Genomic DNA, 27651 nt, shown 5'->3' on the forward strand with positions numbered 1-27651 from the left:
AGTCTTAAAAAAAAATTATGGGGCGTTGCCCCTGAACCCCGCTAAATTTTCCTAAACAAATCAAAATACAGTAGCCCATCCAACATCAATTCCTAGTTCCGCCCTTGATCACTGTTGAGCAATTGTATATTATTAGGTGGTTGTGCATACCAAGTCTAAGTAATTGTAACTAGAGATAAGTCTCAATCATCGTAACTAGAGATAAGTTTCATCATTATCAGTAACCATAACAACTATAAAAAGATATGCATTTCAACCATAAAACGCATTCACAAACGAAGCCTGACTCAATGGCTTTGGTCACGGTCACATCACCATTACCCAAATCCAAAATCTCCCCAGTTATGCTTGGAGAAGCGACGGCGTCAGATGTGGTGGGCGAGAGGAAGAGGACTTTGTTTAGGGGAAGAGAATGGAAGAGATTGGATATTGAAACACCTTTCGTTGTTTGTGCAGTGCATTGTCTTAGTCTTTTTGCGCCGGTTCAGTTCAATTGGAGTGCGTTCTGGGTAGCTTTTGCGCTCTCTGTGATCACAGGGCTTCTGGGTATTACTCTTTCTTTTCATAGAAATCTTTCACACAGGAGTTTCAAGCTCCCCAAATGGCTGGAGTACTCATTTGCATATTGTGGAGTTCATGCACTTCAGGTGCGTATTAATGCATGCATGCATTAATTTGGGCACTTGTTTAACGGAAGAGATTAAGTGTTTTGGGTTGTTTCAGGGGCATCCAATTGATTGGGTGAACGTTCATAGGTCCCATCACAAGTTTGGTGATTCTGAGAGAGATCCACATAGTCCCATTGAAGGCTTTTGGTATAGTCACATGAGTTGGCTCTTGTATAGAAAATCTATCACTAAAAGGGTACAGATAGATACTGTTCTTTTGAATCTCTTTCATGTTATATAATAGTAATGTTTGTGTTGTTAATGTATGTTGATTGACTACTTTCAGTGTCGAGAGGATAACAATGTTGGGGACTTGAAGAAGCAGCCATTCTATAGGTTTATGCAAAGAACCTATAATTTACATGCGATTGCATTAGGTGTTTTGCTTTATGCATTGGGAGGGTTTCCCTTCCTTGTGTGGGGAATGGTAAGGAATAATAAAATCTTCCATATTTGTCTTCTAATGATCTCATCAATCTTCCATATTTGTCTTTAATAATCTTCTCTTTCAAAATGCATGGCTCTACTCATGCAATGAACTAGTGATAGACAAAGAAAATTTTTGAATTGGTGGTTGCACCAGACCAGTATATATTGATTTCAGTCTTCAAACTCAATCTTCAGTTTGTTTGGGCCATCTCAAATCCATGCAACACCATGAAAATAAGTGGGTTTCACAAAAAAAATCAAACTAAGTGGGCCAATGGTGGGCCTTCTTGTGTAAGGGGTCACAAAAATTAATGATTGAACCAGATAATAACATGTGACTCTTTGGAATGATTGATATCTCATTTACTGAGACGCCTATCATTTCTATTAGATTTATAGAAATCATAAACAGCTCGACAAAAATGTGTCTCAGTCATCCCAGATGGGTACTTATCACTTTATTGAGGTAAGTAAGTGCAGGGGTCCACAAAAAATGACGATTGAATCAGAGAATGACATATCATTCTTTGGGAATTGGGATGACTGAGATCTCATTTACTGGGACGCCTATGATTTCTCTTATGTTTAGAACCATAAGATTTATAAAGCTTTATCAACCGGATCTCTATCCTATCTTATTATAAATTTAGATGGCAAGGTCAATTGCTGTCTTATCTATTATGTACCTGGTTCAGGGATCTAAGACACCAAGTTTATACAATTGCAGGGAGTAAGAATTGTTTATGCGTGGCACATAACTTGGATGGTAAACTCTGTTTGCCACATATGGGGAAAGCAAGCATGGAAAACTGGCGATTTGTCCCGAAACAATTGGTATTTTATATATATATATATATATATATATATATATATAAAATTAATTTACAACATCTTTATGTCTTATAAGTTGTAAATTTTCGTTTACCTAGCAATCATATTCATTGGTTAAATATAAGTACTGTTTAATTAGGTTGGTGGCAGTGCTTTCATTTGGAGAGGGTTGGCATAATAACCACCATGCCTTTGAGTACTCTGCTCGACACGGCCTCGAATGGTGGCAACTTGACTTGACTTGGATTGTGGTTAGGCTTCTTCAAGCTGCAGGATTGGCCACCCAAGTGAAGCTGCCGAATGAAATGCAAAAACAGAGGATGGCCCTTCAACCATTGAAGAACTGTTAAAAGTACCCTAGGCTTGTTGCCTATAAAATATGGCCCAGGCCCATAAATATTACAATAACAAAATAAAAATAAAATAAAATAAAACAGTAAGCCATCTCTATAAACCGGCCCGCCCCTCTCGGCACACCGGCATGGTGACCCCCATGTTAAATATTTATAATTATAAATCTAATTTATTAAGTCTAAATATATATTAGTTGGGATTTATTAGTAATATTGATGTGGGTCCCATCATATTTTTTTATTTAAAAAGGGAAAGTTTAACTTTAAAATACGTGGGGCACGCATAAAAAATTAAAAAAAATAAAAGTGAGGGCGGCAACCGCCCTCACAAGCTCCATTTTGGAGTTGTGATACCGCCCTCAAATTTATGCTGTTTGACACAACGGTGCCACAAAACAGGACCACTTTGGAGACCGTTGTGCCAAACAGACACATTGCGGTGCACGATAAGGCCTATGGCTGGGTTTGGCGGGCCTTTGTTTGTTGTATTAATATATAATTATATTAAATAAATTGTCTACTGGAAGTCTGGAATGATTGAATGAATTTCGTATTTATTATATTTTAAAAAATGTAATAATTATATTTTACGATTACATTTTTTTTATTACTGTTGATTGAAAACATCCCAAATTAAGTTCACATAATTTTATCAGTCATTTATGTGCATTTTGTTATCGGAAAAAAAAGTACTATTGCACTAAGATATTGGAAGGTTGAAAACTCTCTCATTAATCTCGTCTTCTTTCACATTTTGTTTTTGGGGCTTGTCCAATAAATTCTGGGTCGGACTGGGTTGTAAACCTGGTGGACACCCCTACCAACTTGGTAAAATTTAGGGATCACATTCCAAAACTTGGAATGACTATATTACAACTGAGGACGTGAGGCTCATAGCGTGCCCATAATATGCAAGCCTTGGCATTAATCAGATTCTGGCAGATCAGATTAGATCAATCAGAGTGAGCCTCAATCCACTTACACGTGTCCTATTCATGCACTTGTCCATTACATTACGACAAAACTAATATCACACATGAAGACAAAGTAAATAATGCAAAATGTTGGTGCATGGGACATAAACCTCGCAGGGAAAAACAAGACCGTCCACCTAACCTTCAGCACCGACAATTTATCGTGATTTTTTTTCTTTCTGATTCCTCTTGACTTTACGTAAAGGACCGGAGAAGATATGCATTTCAACAATAAAATCACATAATAAACGCATTCACAACCCAAGCCTGACCCAATGGCTTTGGTCACGGTCGTATCACCATTACCCAAATCCAAAATCTCCCCAGTTATGCCTAGAGAAGCAGGTGTGGTGGGGGAGCGGAAGAGGACTTTGTTTAGGAGAAGAGAACGGAACAGATTGGATATTGGAACAACTTGCGTGGTTTTTGCAGTGCATTATCTGTGTCTTTTTGCGCCGTTTCAATTCAATTGGAGTGCGTTTTGGGTCGCTTTTGCGCTCTATGTGATAACAGGGCTTCTGGGTATTACTCTTTGTTTTCATAGAAATCTTGCACACAAGAGTTTCAAGCTCCCCAAATGGCTCGAGTACTCGTTTGCATATTGTGGACTTCAAGCATTTCAGGTGCGTTTTATCAGCATCATCAAAGCCTTTATCCCAAGAATTTAAGGTTCGTTACATGAGTTTATGATAATATGAACTGCAATCCATCACGTGTATTCGTTTTCTCTTCATTTTTATTATGATCATACATTCATACACTCCTATTAAATTCATATCATTTCTTATTGTTTCAAGCCCATGTCTTTTTCAGTTGCATATCCAGACATTAATTTGGGTACTTGTTCATGAGTGTGTTTAATGGAAGAAATTAAGTTTTTAGGGTTGTTTCAGGGGAGTCCAATGGATTGGGTGAGCGTTCATAGGGCCCACCACCAGTTTGGTGATTCTGAGAGAGACCCACATAGTCCAATTGAAGGCTTTTGGTATAGTCACATGATTTGGCTCTTGTATAGAAAATCTATCACTAAAAGGGTACAGATAGATACTGTTCTTTTGAATCTCTTTCATGTTATATAATAGTAGTGTTGTGTTGTTAATGTATGTTAATTATATTGACTACTTGCAGTTTGGAGAGAATAACAATGTTGGGGACATGAAAAAGCAGCCATTCTATAGGTTTATGCAAAGAACCTATAATTTACATGCAATTGCATTAGGTGTTTTGCTTTATGCATTGGGAGGATTTCCCTTCCTTGTGTGGGGAATGGTAAGGAATAATACGATCTTCCATATTTGTCTTTAATGATCTTATCTTTCAAAATGCATGGCTCTACTCATGCAAGGAACTAGTGATAGAACAAAGAAAATTTGGAGTTGGTGGCTGCACCAGGCCAGTATATATTGATTTAAGAAATTTTTTATTATATACCTGATTTAGGGATCTAATTAAGACACCAAGTTTATACAACTGCAGGGAGTGAGAATTGTTTGGTTGTGGCACATAACTTGGATGGTAAACTCTGTTTGCCATATATGGGGAAAGCAAGCATGGAAAACTGGCGATTTGTCCCGGAACAATTGGTATTATATATATATACGTTACAACATCTTTATCTTACTATTATAAGTTGTAAATTTATATTTTACCTAGCAATCATTGGCTCAATATGAGTGCTGTTCAAATAGGTTGGTGGCAGTGCTTGCATTTGGAGAGGGTTGGCATAATAACCATCACGCCTTTGAGTACTCTGCTCGACACGGCCTCGAATGGTGGCAACTTGACCTGACTTGGTTTGTGGTTAGGCTTCTTCAAGCTGCGGGATTGGCCACTGAATTGAAGCTGCCTTCTGAAATGCAAAAACAGAAGATGGCCTTCAACCATTGAAGAACTATCAAGTACTCTAGTGTTGCTAATAAAATATGACACAGTTATACATCCCTTAATGAAAATAATTGTTCCGAACATTCATGTCCCTGTCCTGCCATACACTTTAAACAGCGCATGTATGTGGGTTACTGGGTCTGTGTATGTATGGGCTCTTATTTTTGCATGGGACATATCTTTAAGCCCAAAAACTAAAACCTTTCCTACCATCCTTATAGGCCCAGGACTAGGCCCGTAAATGGATATGATAAAAACACAATAAAGAAAATCGGTGGTGCATATTTTTTTTAAACAACATCATACAAATTTGATCTTCGGACATTCAATATATGCCTAAACTTGGATAGTCAAATTTTTGTACACACAATCTTTTCACTTGATGACATATTAAGTTAGCTCAAAACCCATCCCGTCAAGATAATGTTTTACCAACGTACTGCGTATCACTATCTCGAGCAATGCGATCCCCACTTATAGTAGAATCCCCACCTATAGTAGAAAAAATTTGCACCTCATGACATGTTGTAAATCCACACCCCTATACACACTAACAATATTGTCCGCTTTGGGTTATCCGGTTCCCGTGGAAACATCAGGTCCGCACGGCTTTGTTTCTACTTAGGCTCAAGTAGGTGGGTTAGACCCAATCCACCCAAACCTAGAAAAAGACCTTGTATAGTGTTAAGGGTGGGCTTTTAACCTTATAAATAAGACTTTAAGTCCCACATCTTTCGATGTGGGACAACATGATAGTGACTTAATCAACAATTTTTATTTTTTTTAAGAAAGGTAACACTCGGTAAATGTGCAACGGTTCATCAAATTTATGCTCCAACATTTGGAACTTCGATGCTTAAAAGACAAAAAGGGCAAAAAAGAAAAAAAGGAATATAATGATTTATATATAATAATTAAAAACAAATTATGTTTTATATATAATGGCTATAGTACATAAGCACGGGAGCATAAAGCACAATGATTATGGAAGTCCATGTCTATTCTTTGTTTCTTTCAATATTTGCATGGGCTTGATCGCCTTCAAAAAGTGCTTCCATTAAACAAATTAAGGCTTAATCACTTTCTTATCTCATCCTTAATCCCAACCAAAGCATGCTTCACAAGCTAGCGCAATTTATAAGCTTGCCATGTATGGGTATTAGCAGGGGGTGGACACAAAATTTTATGTCAGGGTGAGCAACATGAAGCAGAGGTCTGGAGGTAGCAATGTGAAAAATTTTAAAGATAGACAATTGTCCATCTTGACTTCTACTGAATAAATAAGTAGATAAATATGTATGTATATATATTACCCCTCCAAATAATTGTATTGTAAGTAATAATTAGTTTGTTATCATGAATTGATAAATTTCATCCAATCAAAACCTTGCTCATCGCTTCATGATGATAAATTGGTATTATGACTATCATCATCTTCATATAATTAATTAGGAATTGTTTATACTATATTATTACATACCCATGTAAATGGGGGGGATTGAAACAAAACAAAACAAAATTGAAGTGTATTCAATTGGGTTGCCTATCCCATAATATAATAATGTAGTTGCTTACGTCACACGGAAAGCATGCTTTTTCAGTAAGATTGTCGAGGTTTGTAATTTTGTATAAACAAATCAACATGCGTTGAGTATTATAGTGTACCTTGCCCATGCTCTACGTGTTTTATATGCAGGCTATATATATTGGATTCACAGTTAAAGTTATATTTAGTTTTATCTGTCACTTAAATAGTTCAAAAGTGATAAGAATTTCAATAAATGGGATCTCAATCATCTTAGTGATTGACATGTCAATCTTTGGTTCAATAATCAAGTTTTGCGGGCCGTTACACTTATATCAATTAATGGACAAAATGAATTACGAAGATGAGTGGGATCCCAATCATTTTTCTAAATCGTTATAAATTAATTTATGATTTTCTTTCATGACGAGGGATCGCGAGCCTTTTGGTTCATATTAATTCAGGTACTTTGATCGCTCATAATCTCTCTCTAGGTACCTTAAATAGTAGTAATATAAGGATATTTTTAAAATGAAAAATTTTATTTTTGGTCGAGTAAGTTGGATTGAGAAATTCTCGATTACCAAAAAAAGAATTTATGTTCTATGTTTTGTAATAAACAAATTATTGATTCAACCTTTTGTTTTGTATTGTAAGTGAAAATTTACATTTTATATTTTTATCCAGCAATATCAAATGAGTTATAATTTTAATCCATCATAGGATAATTCGATCCAATCATTTTAAACCTAATTCAATCCAGTCGATTGTCTTTCTGGTACTGAAAAATCCCGCGTGCCAATGGCCCAACACAGGCTCAGTAGTCACTGATATGAGGGGACCCACAACACCACAAAACCAACAAAAAGACAAAAATTAACTTCAAGCAATATATTTTTTTTAACCCAGTCGTCCACCGAACAAATGATCGGTAAATTTCAGATCACATTGAACACCCCATAACCTCCATGAACTAGTAAAGATTTGGGACGAGAATCAATACGAGAAATAATATACTTCCGTTTGATCAATGAATTACTGCGGTGAAGTTTATAATTTCGACCAATTACTCTGTGTTTCTTCAACCAGTAACTGGTCACCACTAACACACTTGTCATTACCCATAACTTTATGCATTTCTACCGAGAAAGTCACAGAAAAAGTGGACTGAACGGTAAAAAAAATTGTTTTCGGTAGTATTTCTAAACAATAATTAATAGGAGTGGAGGTTGGGTGAATGGAACAGGTACCGGCTGCAGGTTGTTGTCGGGCGGGAGTGAGGGGGAACTGGGGGTTTAAACGCCGCACTTAAACCTGCCACACACGACAGCACGCGATGTAACCGGTCACGGGGACACCAGGTCACCAAACTAACATCCCACTACTTGGCTCCATTTCTCTGCGGGTTGTGGGCTGGTCCGTCTCATACCCCACATTCACCTCGATAGTACCCACCCTCCAGTTCAGGCCCTCTCTCTCTCTTTTTTTTTCTTTTTTCTTAAAAAAAGAAAGAAAGAGAGTGAGTGAGTGGCATCGCATTGGTGGGGGTCCAAGGCAGTGGCAATGCCTTTAAATAGCAGCTACTCTCAACTCTCAAGTTCCCGCTTCAAACACAATACACAAAATCCTAAAGCCCCTGAAATAAGTGCGACCTAGCTGTTCTTTGGGGATTGATCAAGACGGGTCTCCCTCTGTGGATGCTTGTTTTGGGTGCGGATCGCTTACGCGCCGACATGAGTCGTTTACTCGCATTGCTCTTCCACCAGGTAATAATTAAACCAAATCATACATGTTTAGACTAGTGCAACTCTCATGCATTAGTTATGTGTGTGTGTGTGTACTACTTATAAGGGCGTTATTAAAAGAGTGATGATAGTTAATTTGAATTTGTTTAATTTGTAGGGAGTATTAGATGAACAGTTCTTGCAGCTGCAGCAGCTTCAAGATGAGAGCTCTCCAAACTTTGTATCTGAGGTTGTCAACATTTACTTCCACGAATCTGAGAAGCTCTTGAGGAATCTCAGAGCATTATTGTAATCTTCTTCTTCTCCTCATTTTTCTATCATATTATTCTACTGTAATAGTCCTTTTCTATCATCTTCTACTGATCGAAAGGTAAAAATGATTGTACAATATGCAGGATGGAGAGAGATTTCTCGGACTACAAGAAAATGGGAATTCATTTGAATCAGTTCATGGGAAGCAGCTCAAGCATAGGTGCCAATAGAGTCAGAAATGTGTGCGTTGCCTTTCGAGCCGCTTCTGAGCAGAACAACCGTGCTGGGTAAAAAAAAGCACTGCCCCCGGCCCACGCACTCTTCCTCTATATTGACACTTTCTGTCGCACGCACACACACAGACTCTGACTGAGCGTTGCCAAATAAATTCTTTTTTTGACCTTTTGCCTTTTATAAAAGTAGTTGAAAACAGAGAGATTTATAATAAGACCAAAAAATGTCTCTCTGACTAAGATGGAGGTACGGTGTTAACTTTCAGGTGCTTGAGAGCGTTGGAGCTACTAGAACATGAGTACTGCTACCTCAAGAACAAACTGCATGAACTATTCCAGGTACACTTGCAAAGCTCTTTAATGAAAAAACGACACCGTAATTTTTGATTGTTGGTTAATTATATGATATGACGAAGCAGATAGAGCAGCAGAGAGTACTGGCAGCTGGAGTGAGGTACCCAGTTCAAAACTAAGTTAAAGATCCAAGTTCAACCAAGGAGTCAAGCGTCGAGTACGACTTTGGGCGTGGACTAGTGGGTACTTGTTTAATTTGTAATTTGTAGAGGAAGAAGATGACTGGCTGCGAGTCATAGTCATGGTGTGTAGAGAGTTGGTTCTTTTTGTTTGAATGTGCTTGCTTTCATGCATGGTTTTCGCCTTTTGAATCCAATTAATATCTTCTCTTCATTAAGACAAACTCTGACAATGGGAAAAAGTGCCACTATGCCGTACGAATGATCGAATAGCAAAAGTTTCAAAATCAATATCAGAACTTTCACTGTCTCAATCAATCAAATTCTAATAAATTAATTGTACGAATAGCCAAATATAATATAATATATATATACACATATATTTGTCTGTAAAGCTATAGGTCTGGTACGTGTTAATGCGCAAAAGGAAAGTCTGTAGTCGGAGCCGTAATGGGCCGAATCCAGGCTGACCTGATTGATTGATTAATTTGGCTGACTATAAAAATCTGTTGAATGTGTATGTATATATTTTCGCTTGAATACTTTCTTGCAGAGTTGCAGATCAGAGTGAATAAGTAATAAGAAGTGATAGAGATCTTAATCATCCTAATGATTGACATGTTATTCTATGATTCGATTACCAAGTTTATGAGTCTTTACAGTCATATCAATCAAGAGACAAGATGTTCCTGGGTTGCCAAACATTTTTTATAAGCAATACATATAGTAGTGCAATTGAATAGAGTAGAATCAATTCACATAAACTCCCCAAAAATTTTGAATTAATGGAGTTCCAACGTACATATGGATCTTCCTAAAGCCCAAAACGAGTTAGATGCGGATCAAGTGGCCCATAAATTAATGTAACAAAAATAGGCCTACAAATCCCAAATAGCAAAGAAAATAGGAGTCCCCGGCCCAATCTATCCTGACCACTCAAGAATCCGCTTTTTAGCCATGTATTGTCTTGTCTCCCTTTTATCCTCAACAGTTCCGCCATTTAAGGTTTAACGTCAAATTACAAAGTATACGACAACTTTTAGTGTTGGCGTGTTGTCAGATATTTTTCGCAGTACACATATATAAAATAAATATTCATAAACTTATGTAAACATGTGGTATACCTATGTGGTTTTTTTAATAAAATTTTTTTTTTTAATCTATGTGATATGGCTATCTGGTTTGCTGTTTAGATTATATAAATTTAAGGATGAGAAAATTATGAATATTTGTCATTTGGGTTATATATTACAAGCCAAGCCAAGCCAAAAGTAAAGAATCCCGTACAACCGACGTCGGGAAAAAGTAGGTAGTGCTGTTTGTGTTCCATTTTGTGTAGCAATTGACAGTTTGTGCTTAGCTTGTCGATTAATCTTAATATTCGGAGTGAATTGTGTTATGACTTACAAAGCGGTAGTTGACGTAAAAGGAGCCGACTTTTGAAGAATTGATCCTTTAACACGCACCATATGTCTTGTAGTAAAAGGTAGCCACGTTGAGGCAGACTGAGACTGTGGATCTCAACAGCTAGCGTTTCCTTGTCTGTTTTTTTTAGTCTTCGAAGAAATATTAACCACTCAATTTGTCTCTGCCGGTGGATCAAGACTTCGTTTCGACTTTCTTGCATGTTACAACCAATTGTGTACAATTATTCTTCCTCGAAGATTTGACACCATAAAAATTTGGGGACAGTATATGCGTCCCGTAGTATATCATAATCAATGGACAATATTGCCTGTTTAACAATATTAATATCTCAAGAATAAGTCTACCAATGTCTCAAGGATCGTATCCTTTAAATTAGATCATGATTATATTCTTAAAACCCTCATGATTAAAATATTTAACTCCAATTGGGTTTTGATGCCGAGTTGTATTACCCAGTCAATTCAATTGATTCGAGTCTGTGAATTGTCCCAGGTTCATAATAATCAAGCCTCCATTTATATTATTTTGGTTCACCACCCCCCTCATTACTCAATTCATGAAGGAGATTATATTTATGTACACATACAACTCACATGTGCGAAATATTGATCCGAGTCCTCAACGCGTCATCAATCTCTCTAAGCAGAAGAAGCGCACACACTATTAGTATCTACTACTTCTGTATTTGATATCTGTAAAGTCCATATTTCTCTCTCACGACACATACCTAACATATATACAGATTATATATATTAGACGAATCTCTGAAGAGAGTGGTCATGGAGGCCGGGTTGGTGGTCGATAAAGAGTTTATTTACGAAGAAGAGACCCATCTCACAGTCCTAAAGACCTCCATTTTCTTTGCCAACGATGGCTTCTCCGTGTACGATTGCAAGGGCGCGTTGGTGTTCCGGGTCGATTCGTACGGGCCCGATGCCCGAGACAAGGGCGAGCTGGTTCTGATGGACCCTCATGGCCGCTGTCTGCTAACCGTTCGACGAAAGGTATTTCCATTTGCTTATTTTAGCATAAAAATCGTTCTGTTCGTGTTATCTTCGTTCTACTCACTGGGTCAACTCGTTTCAGATCTAGACTCTTTTTGTTTCTGATTTCTCATCCTTAGATTCGATTTCTACTGAATAATTCCGATTCGCATGTAGGTTTAAGTCATTGTCATTGTGATCTACAACGGAAGTATCTCCGTTTTGGAATCGTAGTACAGGGACTGAGTCGCCGCAGCGAGTTGTTTCTAACGTCTAATTTATATTTTTCAGAGGCCGAGTCTTCATCAACGGTGGGAGGGGTTTCCCGGGGACGGAATCGACGTTCGAAAGCCGATCTTCAGCGTACGGAGATCATCAATAATCGGACGGTGCAGCGTGACAGTGGAGGTGTACGAGAATCCAGGTGAGGAGTACCAGATTGAAGGAAACTTTGCCCAAAGATCATGTACTATTTACGAATTAACCAATAAGGAATCAGTGGCTGAGATTCGACGCAAAGTGGATGCCTCCACTAACGTGTTGCTTGGGAAGGACGTGTTCTGTCTGTCTATCAAACCGGGCTTTGATGGTGCCTTCGCCATGGCATTAGTGCTGATCCTTGATCAGATCAACGGAGATGATGATGATGATGGTGATGATATTCATGTAAAAGAGAGCGCGGCTCAGGTGGAACCGGTCACAGAGGATTAGATCGGTTTTGCTCAATGAATGTGTCAATGTGTTGATGGTTTACTTTCAACTAATTTTTGTAAGGCAGGACTATATTGAAAAACAAGGGAAGCCCTAAACCTTACATGTTTGATGTTTCCAATTAAATAACATGCTTATTGAATATGAACAAACATTTACAAATCAATTAAGTACATGATCCATCATATCAAATTGAACCCTCTAAAGAAAAACATTATCACATGCATGAAATTTATAAGTGTACTGAGTGAAAGATCAGTACGATTTTGTCCTTATTAAAAGGTGCCTTGTTTGTTTGGATATGGAATCGAGCCTATAAACCATATGGTTGGTGACTACCAAACTGATGTGACATTTTATGGTCTCACTCTCCCTCATTTGTGGACTTGGATATTAGAAATCTAAGGGTTAAGATCCTCTCATATATGGGTAATCTATTCATTGGACATCTGCAAGACCTTATAAGTGGCCCATGGAAGATTGAGGTATACCTTATTTGTGGTGGTTCGCTTGTCTGTAAAAATATGTTAACAGGTGACCTAAACGGATGGAGGATTAAAACCATATTATATTATATTTTGGCATAATCCAATCCAATTAATATATTGTCATTTTTAAAAGGTAACTCAAGTATTTAGAAATTATTTTAAACTTACAAATCGCATTATTATTAATACTTACCGAATCAATGTGAGACATTTTATCTTATAGCAATTTAAAACTGGACGTACATGTCCAATATTCATTGTAATAGGCGCCAACTTTGGAGCATTATTGAGCCACATCAACGAGCTCTTTTTTAGCATTATTGTTGTGTAGTCAGTCTCTTTATAGGAACAAATAAGATCATATATTAATTTTTTTTATTAAAGGGAAAGGGATGAGAGATGCTCGAACTCGAGATCTTTATGAGATACCACATACATGAATGTCATATGAGCTATTCGTGGTTCTCAAATCATATATTAATTGATAGCTTATATTATATAACAAATTAATATCTAAGGGAATTTGTGGCCCACATAATCCGAAAGTTATTTACCTAAAGGCAATGGTTTAAGTTAGATTTGAGACTTCAGTTTTAACGATATAGAATAATCGTACATCATTGATGCAGCGTGGCCTCACACGTCCAATAGGGTTCTGTGGGCATGGGCCCAAACCCAATGTCATAAGTTTGGACCTAACTCATAATTGAAAATCACGATTGACAGAGAGAGTATTGTCCGTCCTTATAAGCTAGACTTGGGACTCCAATTTTAACGATGTGAGATAATCCTAGATCAAATCGGCAATGGTATATTAAAACCACATGTCCTTATTGGGGTCATAAAATCTAAAACCATGTAGTCATGCAAAGATTGCAAATATTTGCACCTTGAATTGCAATTTGTGGTCATTAATTATTCAAATTAACTTCCATTTATGTCAAAACACGAACAAAATCAGAAAATCTGTGCCAAATTTATTCATCAATCTCACCAATATTACACTCCATAATGAAAATCAATCAAAGACTAAATTTATTGCATCACAATCACTCAAAATAGTACCAATTAAATAACTATAATAGAATGGTCTCTCTCTGTATTTAAAATATGAATCCAAATCCCACAACAATAGACAAAAAGGACACCACAATACTAGCCAAATCAGTGGACGATGAAGAATTTGGAGAAGGGGTAATTGGGCTGGGCCCATGGGCCGCGGGGGGCATTGTTGTATCAGGAGGGCAATAAGCCGGTGAAGGGGCACCACCAGGAGTGGGGGAGGATGAGACGGCGGTAATCTTAAGCTTCTGGCCGAATTGGCAGTGCTGACTGAAGGTGCAGATGTAGTAATGGTCCCCGGCAGAGGTGATGGTAATGTTTGCAGGAGCGGTTGTGATGGTGTTTCCGATTGGGTTTGCTGCAGTGCATCCATCGTAGGATGCTTTTGGTACTTGTAGCACATCATGATCGCCCGCACCAAAGTTGAAAGCTGATCATAGCCGTACAAATTTTGTTTCAGAATATTTTATATATAATATAATGATAATAAAAAAAAAACAATGAAGAAGAATATAATAAGCTACAGCCTACAGCTACAGAGAAGTAAAGGAAAAAGGCTTACTTAGGATGTCGCCAACCCTGAATGTCTTGGAAGCAGCCCAAGTATCGTATGCTCCGGCACCGCTTTGTGGAATGGTCCATCCCATGCTATCTCCCACCACATGCACCGTTTGAGCCGCCACACATTGCATCAAAACCACCGAGACAAAGCTAACAACAACCGCCACATTCACAAATCTTGCCATCTCTCTTAATTTTCAACACTGTTCGTAATATTTTCTTGCTTTCAGTTTGTTTTATGTTATGCTTGCAAAGAGTGCATGTATATATAGAGTACTTGAGCTGGCATGCATAGTCTTGGAAGGTTTGGGATCTTAACCTGCTTGACGGGGCAAAAGGAGAGAGAGGACTGGACTGGATACCGTCGTAGAGGGTTTACGCGGATGACGGTCTAATTTGTTCATCAATCCACCTACTACGAACAATTCAAAATTCGAAGTCCACTATTGAGGACCTCCCACCCTCAGATTGCCCAAATTACAACTTTCAACTTTCAAGGCAACTTAATGAGTCTCTCTCCTGTTTTGCTTGAAATAATGGCATTGCAAGTTGGTTATTTCAATTGGGCTTGACTCATTCTTTATTCGGCCCCTTAGGTGGGTGGAAGGCCCAATATTTGGTGCATTTGCACTTTCCAAATGCAAATGCACAACTTTTGGCTTGACCGAGTAGTGCATTACAGTATCACTATCACCGCAGTGAGTTTGAAGTTGCATGGAGTTGCTTCCACTCTCGATGTAATACAGCATTTTCCACATCGAAACACGAGATTTTTTCCCTAATTTTACCCTCAATAATATTATTATTCCACATATATTTTTGTAAATATAAATTTATCAAAAACTAATTGATGTCAATTCCAATTTTATCCTCACCTCGTCATAATATCTTTAATGACACGCCAAACATTTTATCACCACAATTTATTTCACCTTACCACAGTTTCGAAACTTGCATCACCTCACAACATCAAGTTACGCATATCCGGTCAAGTGTTTACTTGGAAATTTGCGTCTAAAAGTAAGAAGACCGGACTTCTGTCATAAATGCAACACAACATTTGGAAGCTTTCTTTCTAAAAGTCCCATTTCTTTGAATTTTCAGGCATGACTTTTGAATGATTATTATAAACTTGAGTGGCTCACAAATGTCGAGGAACCTTCATTGCTCTGACTAATCTCAACGCTTGCACTTCCAATTTCTTGATCAATGCAACATGAATGACTTTACATGGTGCTGATTTTAATTTGTCTCAATCGTAGTGTGTACCGCTAGACTTGTGAACATATTTCTATGGAACAAATAGCAGAAGTTGAAGCCAAAATGTGATTGATAATATGATGTCAGGAATGCTTTTTCTTCATTTTGTTTTTGAAATTTACAAGACTATTATAGTACATTGCTGAATATAATTGAAAAAAACAATCAGCAACTTCATCACAATCAACTGTTAATTCAAGAATCAAAGGAACTGAATATACATGAATGTGTTACAGTAAATAATCACGCTTGGTCAACCTGCGAATTAGCGAACCTTTTAGCCTTTAAACCAGTCATGAGGTTAGAATCAGGAGCAGTGATGCAGCAGAGGCTGTTAAAACCAGCATGTACGAGGATATGAACCAACCATGATGAGCTCCAACACCCTGCAACTTTTTAAGTATTAGAACATCTAAAGTTCCAACATTTTGCCGTAAAATAGGTAATCGATCAGTTGAAAAATGGTACCTTGAAAGACAGAAGCCGCGATGAGGTTGCCGAAGAGTCCTTGAGTCCAGTGAAGCCAATATCATATGAAATGCTTCCATCTGGTTTAAACAATCCAAAGTTTCTCTCAGAGGTAGGCCCTGGCTTCAAATTCTCATTGAACAATGCAAACACATAAGCCTTCAGTACTCTCTTAGGCCTGTAAGGACTTCCTTTCTTTTTGGCTAGCAGTTTCCGCAGATTATGATTATAAGTCCTCGCATTTTTAACCGTGGCGCCAGCTTCATTTTCATCCCCGCGAGAAGCCCAACCTGTTTCAGAAACAATGACATCCATCTTGCCAAAACCAGCCTTCTCTAATGCGGCATATGCTGCATCAACTTGAGCTTCAAACATGTTACTGTAATGTAGATTAGTCTTTGCATCGTAAATCCCTGGATTTTTTTCGAAGAGAGCGTAGCGTATGTCAATATGTTCAGGATCATTCTTGTAGGCTAGAAATGGATATGCATTTATGTAAAATGGAGAACCAATTTGTGAGAAGAACTGTAGAAGTGGCTTCATGTAGACAAGAACATCTTCCCTGAATACGCAAGAAGATGGTGGAAATGAATTGGCAAACACAGCTTCTGAATTTGGGCTCGAGACCTCAACGGTCTTCTCCAAATTCAGCCTAGATAAGGCACTGTAAACATTCTTAGCTGCAGGTAGCAGAGCTTCCCATAATTCCACATCAGTAGCCCCCAAAATTTCATTCCCAACAGCAATTCCAACGATTTTAGTTCCAGGGAGGTATGGCTGAACATTTTCTTTTATCCAATTCATGGCGCGATCCTCGCCTATGCTAATCTCCTTCAAATACTCATTGCCAAGTCCAACGATTATTTCGATACCAGAACCTTTTAAGGCTGTAAGGACTTCATGATTAGCGTCGTAGATTCTGGTGTTCTTTATCTTTGCAGCTTTAAGTAGTGTCACCACGCCTTCGGGAGAAGGTAAATTATCAGCAATCCTGCCATAGTTTACTCCATAGGTTCCTGTAAATGAATGAACACTAAAAACTGCAAAACAGAATACAAAAGAAGCATTAACAGGAGCATCATGTATAGACTGTTCCATTGTAGAATCAATTACAGAATCCAAACATATAATGACTCTAAAAATATACAATAAAAAAGAAAAAAAGGAAAGATATTAAGATATTAGAAGAACAGAAAGACATACAATTGTTGGAGAATAATAGAGAGGAGATGAGGAGACTGTGAATAAGAAAAGAGAACCCCATTTGCCTGATGAGAAGATGGTCAGGGAAAGTGCATTCCTTTTGTAGAAAGATGATGGTGTGTCCCAATTGTTCTTAACACAAAAGGGGTAACCTCAATGCCAAAAAGATGAAATCTTTGAACGATGATGCAAACCTTGTTCTCTATGTATGCGATAAGAAAGATTCTTAGCCTTACAGAACTTGGAAAGGAGATTCTTAACCTTAATCTGATGATAAAAGAACTCATAGACTTCAGATAGATTCTTCCCTTTGGCCCGTCTTTAGATCACTTATAAAGTATACCTTTTCAACTATATTCTTGGCTTCTGATGGGGCATCATCTCCATTTTTGTGCCTTTCTTGGGCAATGAGGAATATTGTTCCAAGGGCAAGAAGTGGCGGCGGAAGCTGTAGATTCTGAAGGTGACTCCTTCAGGCATATTATATAATGATCAATCAAGTAGGGAGAGAAATCAGATTCAACAGACATTGTTATGGCATTAGCTGCCTGCACTGCATCAAGATATGCACACGCAAGTTTTGACCCAATGAAAATCAAAAAATTGAGCAACTGCATTCCACTGTGGTATGCTAATAAAGACGAGCAAAAGTTCATAACAAGCATATAATAAAACTTAAACCCTGTAACCATGAAAGTCGAATAAGTTGAGTCTACAGTCTGAGTTGCCTGCAAAATATAATGAAAGTTGCACCACCATAGCATACACTAACAGGGTTGAAGCATGCTTTCCCTACATGCCTACAAATCTAGACAAAACATACTTTAAAATCTAAACTTAATGTTTTCAGTCATCCAAGGAGTCCAAAAGGAAACAATGACTAAAAAGATGGTGACAGGGGAATAACTGTGTATTCAGCAAGTCACAGGGGAGGGACCTGCCTGCAATGGGGTATCAGTTTGCCCCATCTGGCCAACTTTGCCATTTTCTATCGCCTCTCCAACCATTAGCTTTGTCTTCTCGTTCACTTCAATGCTGGGTTTCTCATAATCAGTGGTTGCTCCTTTAGGGTTCTCTTTCCCTGAACCACCATTTGCTTCAACGGTTGTTCCATCAGCGTTGTCCTGTGGCTTCTCAGATGCCATGTTCACTTTCTGTTTCTCAGTCTGAGTTTGTGACATCTTTTCTTCAGAGACTACAGCTGCTTCCTTTCCATTTTCAGTCACTCCAGCAGCACCAGCTCCTTCAGTAGGTTTGTCCTCCACTTTTGCATCAGCCACTTCAATTTCAATTGCACTTTTGGGTTCTTCAGCAAGGGAAGTTTCTTTCCCCTCAATCGCAGGATTGGTTTCCTCAACAGCATCTTTGATATTAACTTCCTTGTCGAATGCCTCTGGATCAGTTTCTCCCATTTTTGCATCTTCATTCCTGTTTGCATCCTTAGTTGCATCTGCATCTTTCATTTGGATTTCTTTCTCAACCTCTGCCTTTTCAGGAGAGGCTTCTGCTTCCTTGTCAAATGCCTCTGGATCAGTTTCTCCCATTTTTGCATCTTCATTCCTGTTTGCATCCTTAGTTGCATCTGCATCTTTCATTTGGATTTCTTTCTCAACCTCTGCCTTTTCAGGAGTGGCTTCTGCTTCTTTGTAATCCTTCTTTGAACCCACAGACTTTCGGCCGCGCTTCTTTGGAGGCTCCTTTTCAGGAGTAGGAGTAGCCTTGACCTTTTCACTTATCCTGGCCGATCTCCTTGGTGTCTCACCAGTACCCCAATCAAACTCTGATATTGAAGGATTGCCAAGGTGCGACTTCAAGTACTGCTCCAATTGTTTCCGATTATTAATCTCCTCTCCAGTTGGCGCAATGAACATTACCTCATTCTTCCGTGGGGTGCCTTTCTTGGGAAAGTACTGTGAAGGAATAAATATAAATCATACACCAGGAATTAAGCCCATAACAAAAATTCATCACCGTGGGTTTGGCAATTTTATGACTTAGTATTAAATAAAAGTTTTCACATTGAGCACATCCAAGTTAGAAAGAATAAAACATTTGGAAACACAAAAATAAAGATGCTACAAGAGAATGGACAGGATTGAAATATATTAAATAGGCTCTTTTAGAATTTCACCCATTTTAAGTTCATATCACAGGTGCAGCAGAAATGTAATATTACACACATCAATTACAGTACAGTTATAATCCCACTCCTCACCAGTTAATGGAGCCTTTAATATAGGCTTCACTTAAATTTCCTATCACCTTTGTCAGATATCTTCAATTAAATCAGGATATTCAGCAAACTTCTATGCCTTACTATCAAGAAATTGAATATCAACAAACCACTCGGAAATTGGAATTCACCTGATATGACTAAAAGGACTTATGTCGACCACTTCAATCAAAAAATAAAATAACCTCTTGAAATTTCTCGTATGCTCCTTTAAGCTCACTAGACTATGTTACATGTTCTCCATATCAAAAAAGGTGCTCCCAGTGACTGATCTACCAGGTACAGACAAGACACAAACACCCGAAGTATGAATAGTGCAGAAAAATATCAACAAAACTACCTTAATCGTCTTTCAGGTATCAACTAAAACAGCTGACAAAAGACCATCAAATGAAAAGTTGAAAACGAAACCACTTGTCTGCTTTAATGAGAATATTATTTAAGCTAAGAATTGCAGATATATCCCATTAGCCTGTTGGCTTAAAACACATAAGCAGTTCAGCCAACTAATTAATAATGAACTCATCAAACCTAACATTCATTGTTCCTCTTCAGTCCCCACAAACCAAGCAAGACCATAGAGATGGAGCTCTATGCATGGTCTTTTAATAAAGGGGGAACGAATATTTCTTATTTAAGATAACGTGGAGGAAAAGAAATAAGAGAGATTTTGATGGAGAATAATCTTTGCCGGGAGTGGTCAAAGATACCTAGTAAAATTTAAAAGTAGTTTTCGTTAGGGAGAGTGGGCATATTAATGAAAATTAATTGAACCTAATAAAAACAAGATAACATTTCAAGAAATAAAAAATTGAGACCCTGCAACTTCTAATTTAGTTTCAACAAGTTTTACAAATCAAATTTCACCTAAAACTCTGCAAATGACCATTTGACTTCAAACCCTTGACAGACCATAACCTTAGCTTAACGGTACCAACAAAGCAAATATTCACATCAACATACCACAAAAACCACAAGATTGAAATGTCTAGGGCTTATTTATTCACCATAGAGGTTTCGAATTCAAGACTCCCCCATCCCTCTTCCCCTATATTCAAAAAAAAACGATCTATCAATTTAATGCACATTTAGTTGTTGCATACTCCCTTACAGAACTTGGAGAGAAGCAGTAAACCTTTCTCATTACTCTCAGGAAAGCAATAAACTTGGAGCCTTGGGTTGAATCCCACCCGATTTTGTGGATGGAAAAGAGGAAAGGATGGGTTCATTCAATGTGGCCCTGCCTTGAAGACTTCCCTGTCATTAAAAAATAAACTAATCGCGAAAATAAGAGGAAAATTTGATTACAGGAACCAAACAAGAGCAGTTGACCGCCCCCTCCCTCCCCGCCATCATAATTCAAACATAGGGCGTTAATTGGAAACGATAACAGATGTCAAATTAAAAGGTGTAATCTTGGAGGAAAGTAGTGAAGAAAACAATAAAAGGGGCTAGCCCATCACATTCAATCGTTATTCTAAGGATGTGAGTATAAATCTAATCGGTATTCTAAGGATGTGATTATAAATCTCACATATCAAGTCCTTTGAACAGACGAATACATATATTTTGTTCAATAAATGTTCTTTAATATCTACTCAAGAAATAAATACAAAAAAAGAAAAAGAAAAAAAGTCAAAGCTGTATAATCTAAAGAACAACTATAAATCTCTTCATAAATATAGATACATAAACAAAATGCTCTTCTTCATTTTTCCCCCTTCAATGATGTGCAAGCAACCTTTCCAAGGTATTTCCCAATTCCATTTCTTATAAGTTATGAGGAGATAAAGTAAGAACATACTGAAAATTCATGGCAGGGGATGGTGAATCCTCAACTACCACTCCAGAAATTAACACGCACGAGGCAAACGCTAGAAATACAAGCAGAAAAACTCTAGAAGAAACCCTAAGTAAAAAAAATCACCTCAAACATCGAAAAGGTAGAGTCTTATTCTTATCCCAAATTCAAGCACATAATACCTAACCCTTAAATTAAGTGGAAATCCTCAGACCAATCACACCAACAAATAATCAAAAATTACAAATCATTCAAGCAATACAGAAAAAGGACCACTATACACATGAAAAAAAATCTAATATTCATAAAGAGAAAAGACAGAAAGAAAAAACTATTTGGAGAGAAATGAAACCATTTTTTTCCAAGCAGCAGGAGCTGGAAGCTCAACCGAAATAACCTCCTCCTTGACCTCCATTTGCCACAGCAAGAATTCTCTCTGTGTCTCTTTGCCTCTGATGACTCTCCAAACACTCTGTTTGTCAAAGATTTTTGTGTGCAGAAAAACCGTTGACAGAGCAGGATATATGTTTGTTGCTCGTGGTGGGGGTAGTGGTCTTTTTTTTTTAGTAATAATACTATTTTATTATTTATTTAACCGTCACATAATCCAACGGGAATTGATAGCGTATGTACGGACTCGTTAGATATAATAAAGAGACCGTCCAGTCAGACGTGGCGTCTCTTCTCTATTAAAACTTTATAACAAAAGATTTGGAAAATCATGTCTTTTATTTATTTATTTATTTTTTAATCACCGATCGCCAGAAACTTCTACACTTCTGCTGAATACTACACTAATTTATTATTCTATAGGTAAAAAAAAATATGGCCATTTGTGGTTCATTTGGAAATAAAAATTAACTCCCCCCAAAAAATAAGAAAATAATCTAACTCCCTCTTCATAATTTAGAAAAAAATGGTATTTTTTATTTGTAATTTACTAGGAAATAGTTTAAATTGATTCCTCTAAATAGTACTAATACACAAAATGAAAGAAATAAGGTAATATTTACCAAAAATAAAATATAAAAAAAATTGAAGGCACCATGTTGGGGAAACAAAATTGCATCTAATTTTTGATAAAATAAAAAGCAACTCCATAATTGCACCTATTAATTACTGTAAACATAATTACAGGAGAAAATAAATATCTAATCCAAACATGCACGCACCAGCCACAGTAATTGTTTTTCACGCGCTGATTGGGAACGTCTGCTTACCGCTGGAGAGAGCAGCGGCGTTTTGAACTTTTTATCTGGTGTTGTGTATGTACGCGCTTCAGATAAGAGGGGAGTAAAATGTGGAAGTTGGGCCATTTTGTGGATAACGCTACTATTTTATTAACCGAATTGGAACGTGGAGTTGGGGTCCGGAACTTGGATAGCGCATATGCGTTTATGGCACTTTTTGATGCCGCTGTTCTCATCGGAAGCCACGTGTCCCACATAATCTAGAACTTGTTATTCTCTCTCTACTGAAGTCAAGGAGAAGGAACACGTTTCAGCCCAACATGGCCCATCATGGCATCGTTTTGGCCCAACTCGCCAAGGCAAAAGCCCAGAGTTACTTGGATTTTGAAATTTGAACACTGTATGGCCCATTCGCGCAGGTCAGTTCTCAAGTATCAACTAAGAGCATGTTCGGTACACGATTTGACAAAGGAACACCAATGCTTATTACATCATTCTATCTAATGTTTACATGCCAAATGTTGTAATCTTACCATTACCATTCTCATTTCAACTACCATTCCTGTTATCATTTACTATGATTACCATCATAACCAAAACCAAAACTATATCTCATCAATATGTCGAGACTTCTTGATCAGTGGTTATTTTATTTCTGGTCTATTCCGACAACACATATTTGATACATAGTGATACAGATCTTAGATCTAGTGGAGATCAATCTCTCTTGATGAAAGGAAAACCAAAAATATGAAAACCATTTAAACACTATTTGATAATTGTAATTTCTTAAACTGTTTTCGTGACGTTTGGGTTTGACATTTCATCTTATGGAATGCAGTGTTAGGTTTTAACCTTTTGGTGATGGTGATGATTTTATTATAGTATCTCGTAGAGTAGTATTCACGTGCGTTTCCTATAAAAATACCAATTGAGAATGGACAAAGAAAGTTGCGGTTTGCAGGTTGTCGCTAGTACTCCAGTCCAGTCGTGTTGCTTGCATTAAATTTTCTTCTGTGAAGAAAGAGAGTAGTTGTTCACAGAAATCATGTGGGTTTGGGAGGAAATGCTGGGCTACGACTGAAGACTTGGCGAACAAAACAGTGAACATAGAAAACGATGTAAAAAAAAAAGTTGTGGTTGCAAAGTTTGCCACCACTGTTTTAGTCTCCACAAAATGGACAGATCGCTATAACTAGTCATCATGACGTGAATACAGACCAGAAGAAACGGTAGGCTCTTTGTGTTGTGCCCTGTCAATTTCGTACTCACTTTTTTTTGAAAGTTCATACTCTTCTCCTTCTTCTTTTCCTTTTCTTTGGTGGGTATATCAATGAAGACTCATGAATTGACAAGAAGACAAAAACCCCATCAATGGGAGCTTGTTTGGTTCTGTAACTGAATCGAAAACGTGAGCTAGAAGGTCAGTCATATCACATATGTTTATGGTTCATCTACTTTTTGCTCCCACCATTAATGCCCTGTACATTTCTTCTCTGTTGCTGTTCTTGATCACTGTTGCTTGTCAAAAGAAAGACTACAATTTCTCTACACGAAGAACAGAAGAAATCATATCGATTTTTCATGAGGTTCAGTTTGTAGTTTTCTAGCAATCATTTTCTACATCTGATTCTGACATGTAATTTACAATATTTTGGAACCTAGGTTATCAGTTTCATTCAGTGTTGTAAATGTAAAGAAATCTCTGCTTGTAAATGGATCTCAATTTTTTGTTCTCTCGCTTCATATTCAGTGTGTATCTATCTAAATCCTTGTCTTGATCTAGTTTTAAGTTTTTATGCACTCAGACTATTCAAATCGTAATTGGGTTACATTGTGTGGACAGATTTTTCTGGCTGAAGTAGCAAATTTTCAGTGAATTGTTGCGGTTATAAAAGAAATTATGGGCTTGTACCAATTTTTGTGGCTGCTGTAGTAAACTCAGTGAATTTGTCCAGTTTGTTATGGCTTTGATCCAATTCAGAACCTTCTTTGTCGGTACGTTCCTTGTGTTAGCATCATTTTCTGTGGAATCTCAACAAACTGATCGGATATATCCTGGGTTCCAAGCATCTCAGACGGAATGGGTCAACAAGGGCGGACAATTCATGGTGTCAAACAACTCAGTTTTCGGGTTAGGCTTCTACACTAGCTTGGATGTTCAAAAATTTCTGCTTGTTGTCAAACACAGGGTCAGTGGCAAAGTGGTTTGGACTGCTAATAGACGTTTGTTGGTCAGAGATTCGGATAAATTTGTGTTTGATAAGAATGGAGTTGCGTACTTGCAGGGTGGAAATGGTTTAGCCTGGTCCACAAATAATACACAAGGAAGAGCGACATCAATGCAGCTGAAGGACTCGGGGAATTTAGTGCTGCTTGGTGTCAATGAAACTGTTCTTTGGCAGAGTTTTAGCCATCCTACTGATACTCTTTTACCTGGCCAGGAGTTTGTGGAAGGAATGACACTTAAAAGCTTCCCCAACCGTAATAAATTGTCCAATTTTCTTGCTATTGAGTCTGGTGATTTCGTCTTGTATGCAGGCTATCAAACTCCACAAGTGTATTGGTCGTTGGTGAATGATAATCGGAAATCTAACAACAGTGTGAGGGGAAAGGTTCATTCTGCATCTCTTGTTTCGAATTCATGGAATTTCTATGATCAGAACAAGGTCTTGCTTTGGCAGTTCACCTTCTCCGAAAATTCTGATCCAAATGCTACATGGGCTGCCATTTTAGGTTCCGATGGAGCGATTGGGTTCTATAACCTCCAAAGGGGGACTTCAGTCAATGCTGAGGGAACTAAGATCCCGCAAAATTCATGTAGAATTCCTGAGCCGTGTGAGCGATATAATGTTTGCTTTTTTGACAATTGGTGTGAGTGCCCTGCACATCTCCAATCTCAATATGATTGCAAGCCTCCGGTCACCTCAGCCTGCAGTAGCTCAAAGAGTTCGGTAGATCTTTTCTATGTCGGCGAAAAGCTTGATTATTTTGCACTAGGGTTTGTGACTCCCTTATTGAAGTCTGATTTACATGCTTGCAAAGAAGCATGTCTTAGTAACTGCTCTTGTGCTGTATTGTTCTTTGCAAATAGTACTGGTAGTTGCTTTCTCTTTGAAGAGATGGGGAGTTTAACTCGCTCAGTAGAAGGTTCTGCTGGCTATACTGCATATGTGAAAGTCTCAAGCGGCGGAGAAGATAATGGAAATAAAAGAAAGCATGCAATATTAATTGTGATAATAGTTGTGGCAACCTTACTAGTTATCGCTTGTTTGGTTTATGCGGGGATCTGGTACCTTTGGAAGAGGAAGAAATTCCTAGAATTTCCTCCAGACAACTTGGAAGATGATATTTTTTGGGACAATTTGTCCGGTATGCCTATTCGATTCAGTTTTAGTGATCTTTGTAAAGCGACCAAGTACTTTACGATGAAGATTGGACAAGGAGGGTTTGGTTCAGTTTACCTAGGCATGCTACCAGATGGTACTCAAGTGGCTGTGAAAAAATTGGAAGGCATTGGGCAGGGAAAGAAGGAGTTTCGTGCCGAAGTTAGTATGATAGGAAGTATCCATCACGTTCATTTGGTCAAGCTCAAAGGTTTCTGTGCTGAGGGGGCTCACCGGCTTCTTGTATACGAATATATGGGAAACGGATCTTTAGATAGATGGATCTTCCAAAACAATGAAGGATGTCAGTTCCTGGATTGGGATACTAGATTTAATGTCGCATTGGGTACAGCTAAGGGATTGGCCTATCTCCATGAGGAATGTGAAGTGAAGATAGTGCATTGTGATATAAAACCTCAAAATGTTCTTCTGGATGATAATTTTACTGCCAAGGTATCAGATTTTGGTTTGGCTAAACTGATGAACCGGGACGAGAGCCTTGTGTATACGACACTAAGGGGTACGAGGGGGTACCTTGCACCAGAATGGATTACTCACAGCCCAATAAGTGAGAAGAGTGATGTGTACAGCTATGGTATTGTATTGCTTGAGATCATCGGAGGCAGGAAGAATTATGATATGGGAGAGTGTTCAGAGAAATCCTACTTTCCATCTTATGCTTTCAAGATGTTGGAAGAAGGAAAACTGAAAGAAATCCTTGATTCAAAGCTAGACATTGATGAAAATGATGAGAGAGTAGTCACTGCAATTAAAGTTGCATTGTGGTGCATTCAGGAGGACATGCAATTGCGACCGCCAATGACTAAAGTGGTCCAAATGCTCGATGGTCTGTGTTATGTGCCCGAACCTCCAATTTCTTCTCGATCTGGCTCTCGATCTTGCCCCTCATTCATCAAATGGAGCGGCGAAGAGGGACCTTCGTCAGGCCAAAGTAATTATAATAGTGATTCATGTACATTTTTGTCAGAAACTCATCTATCAGGCCCAAGATGACAGAAGCAATTCTGAAAGAGAATGCAGATTATGCATGCATGGAATAGTAAGTAAGCTTTCAAAAACTGAAATATCTATTTGTTCTTCCATATCTTCGAACCTGAAATTTTTTTAAGTTTTACAACATCTTTACATATATTTTTAATATACGATGCTTGCTCCACTCCTTCAATTTTGTCACCATGACACATTTTTCTAATCATGTGCTTGCTTGCCTGCCTGCTTGAAATATCACAACCATATGGGTTTGTTGTGCTGTTGGAATGAGAGCTTCTTTCTTTCCATTCTATAACTGTTATGTTCTTGTCAAATGGAAGTGAGTTATTTTCGGATCATGATGAGCATTCCTTAGTACATACATTATTACAGTTAAAAGGAACCCAAAATGGAAAGAATTGGAGCAACCATCAAAAGGCCTATTTTCAGTTCTATGCGCTTTAGGACGATTGGGTAAAATCTGGACAGTGGACACTGGAATTGCTTACAATTTGGAAGT

The 27651-nt window shown here is 37.9% G+C and overlaps 8 protein-coding genes across 12 annotated transcripts; 5 read left to right on the forward strand and 3 right to left on the reverse strand.

The window, feature by feature from the left end:
- The first annotated feature begins 290 nt into the window (after positions 1–290).
- On the forward strand, positions 291–2278 carry LOC120011234 (palmitoyl-monogalactosyldiacylglycerol delta-7 desaturase, chloroplastic-like). Its single transcript, XM_038862296.1, has 5 exons — positions 291–647; positions 724–864; positions 955–1095; positions 1825–1931; positions 2068–2278. The coding sequence occupies exons 1-5, from the start codon at positions 291–293 to the stop codon at positions 2276–2278; spliced, it is 957 nt and encodes a 318-aa protein (XP_038718224.1).
- Positions 2279–3418: 1140 nt separating this feature from the next.
- On the forward strand, positions 3419–5294 carry LOC120010630 (palmitoyl-monogalactosyldiacylglycerol delta-7 desaturase, chloroplastic-like). The gene is made up of 5 exons (XM_038861421.1): positions 3419–3878; positions 4149–4289; positions 4384–4524; positions 4732–4838; positions 4944–5294. The coding sequence occupies exons 1-5, from the start codon at positions 3531–3533 to the stop codon at positions 5140–5142; spliced, it is 936 nt and encodes a 311-aa protein (XP_038717349.1). The 5' UTR covers positions 3419–3530; the 3' UTR covers positions 5143–5294.
- Positions 5295–8349: 3055 nt separating this feature from the next.
- On the forward strand, positions 8350–9367 carry LOC120010101 (pseudo histidine-containing phosphotransfer protein 6-like). The gene is made up of 5 exons (XM_038860801.1): positions 8350–8430; positions 8567–8697; positions 8805–8948; positions 9161–9233; positions 9314–9367. The coding sequence occupies exons 1-5, from the start codon at positions 8362–8364 to the stop codon at positions 9365–9367; spliced, it is 471 nt and encodes a 156-aa protein (XP_038716729.1). The 5' UTR covers positions 8350–8361.
- A 2020-nt stretch (positions 9368–11387) lies between these two features.
- LOC120010365 (protein LURP-one-related 12-like) lies at positions 11388–12637 on the forward strand. Its single transcript, XM_038861140.1, has 2 exons — positions 11388–11799; positions 12070–12637. Exons 1-2 carry the CDS (start codon positions 11575–11577, stop codon positions 12487–12489), a joined length of 645 nt encoding a protein of 214 aa, XP_038717068.1. The 5' UTR covers positions 11388–11574; the 3' UTR covers positions 12490–12637.
- Positions 12638–13934: 1297 nt separating this feature from the next.
- Positions 13935–14826, reverse strand: LOC120011279 (umecyanin-like). The gene is made up of 2 exons (XM_038862358.1): positions 14602–14826; positions 13935–14469 (listed from the first exon to the last, which is right to left on the reverse strand). The coding sequence occupies exons 1-2, from the start codon at positions 14783–14785 to the stop codon at positions 14081–14083; spliced, it is 573 nt and encodes a 190-aa protein (XP_038718286.1). The 5' UTR covers positions 14786–14826; the 3' UTR covers positions 13935–14080.
- Positions 14827–15948: 1122 nt separating this feature from the next.
- Positions 15949–17923, reverse strand: LOC120010848 (glucan endo-1,3-beta-glucosidase 14-like). Its single transcript, XM_038861740.1, has 3 exons — positions 17532–17923; positions 16329–17368; positions 15949–16246 (listed from the first exon to the last, which is right to left on the reverse strand). Exons 1-3 carry the CDS (start codon positions 17590–17592, stop codon positions 16154–16156), a joined length of 1194 nt encoding a protein of 397 aa, XP_038717668.1. The 5' UTR covers positions 17593–17923; the 3' UTR covers positions 15949–16153.
- Positions 17924–18191: 268 nt separating this feature from the next.
- Positions 18192–22090, reverse strand: LOC120010849 (methyl-CpG-binding domain-containing protein 11-like). Of its 4 annotated transcripts, none has more exons than XM_038861744.1 (3): positions 21918–22090; positions 19151–19441; positions 18192–19018 (listed from the first exon to the last, which is right to left on the reverse strand). In XM_038861744.1, exons 1-3 carry the CDS (start codon positions 21978–21980, stop codon positions 18446–18448), a joined length of 927 nt encoding a protein of 308 aa, XP_038717672.1. In that variant the 5' UTR covers positions 21981–22090; the 3' UTR covers positions 18192–18445. The 4 variants fall into 4 exon arrangements, with proteins under 4 accessions (XP_038717672.1, XP_038717670.1, XP_038717671.1 ...); XM_038861742.1 differs by having other exon boundaries at positions 18192–18922; positions 19055–19441; positions 21918–22089; XM_038861743.1 differs by having other exon boundaries at positions 18198–19012; positions 19145–19441; positions 21918–22089.
- A 1746-nt stretch (positions 22091–23836) lies between these two features.
- On the forward strand, positions 23837–27318 carry LOC120010847 (G-type lectin S-receptor-like serine/threonine-protein kinase SD2-5). Of its 2 annotated transcripts, XM_038861739.1 has the most exons (4): positions 23837–24178; positions 24602–24753; positions 24834–24889; positions 25044–27318. In XM_038861739.1, the coding sequence occupies exons 2-4, from the start codon at positions 24720–24722 to the stop codon at positions 27153–27155; spliced, it is 2202 nt and encodes a 733-aa protein (XP_038717667.1). In that variant the 5' UTR covers positions 23837–24178; positions 24602–24719; the 3' UTR covers positions 27156–27318. The 2 variants fall into 2 exon arrangements, with proteins under 2 accessions (XP_038717667.1, XP_038717666.1); XM_038861738.1 differs by having other exon boundaries at positions 24602–27318.
- The last annotated feature ends 333 nt before the right edge of the window (positions 27319–27651 follow it).

This window comes from Tripterygium wilfordii, chromosome 12 (genome assembly GCF_013401445.1).
Source record: "Tripterygium wilfordii isolate XIE 37 chromosome 12, ASM1340144v1, whole genome shotgun sequence".
Taxonomy (NCBI): Eukaryota; Viridiplantae; Streptophyta; class Magnoliopsida; order Celastrales; family Celastraceae; genus Tripterygium; species Tripterygium wilfordii.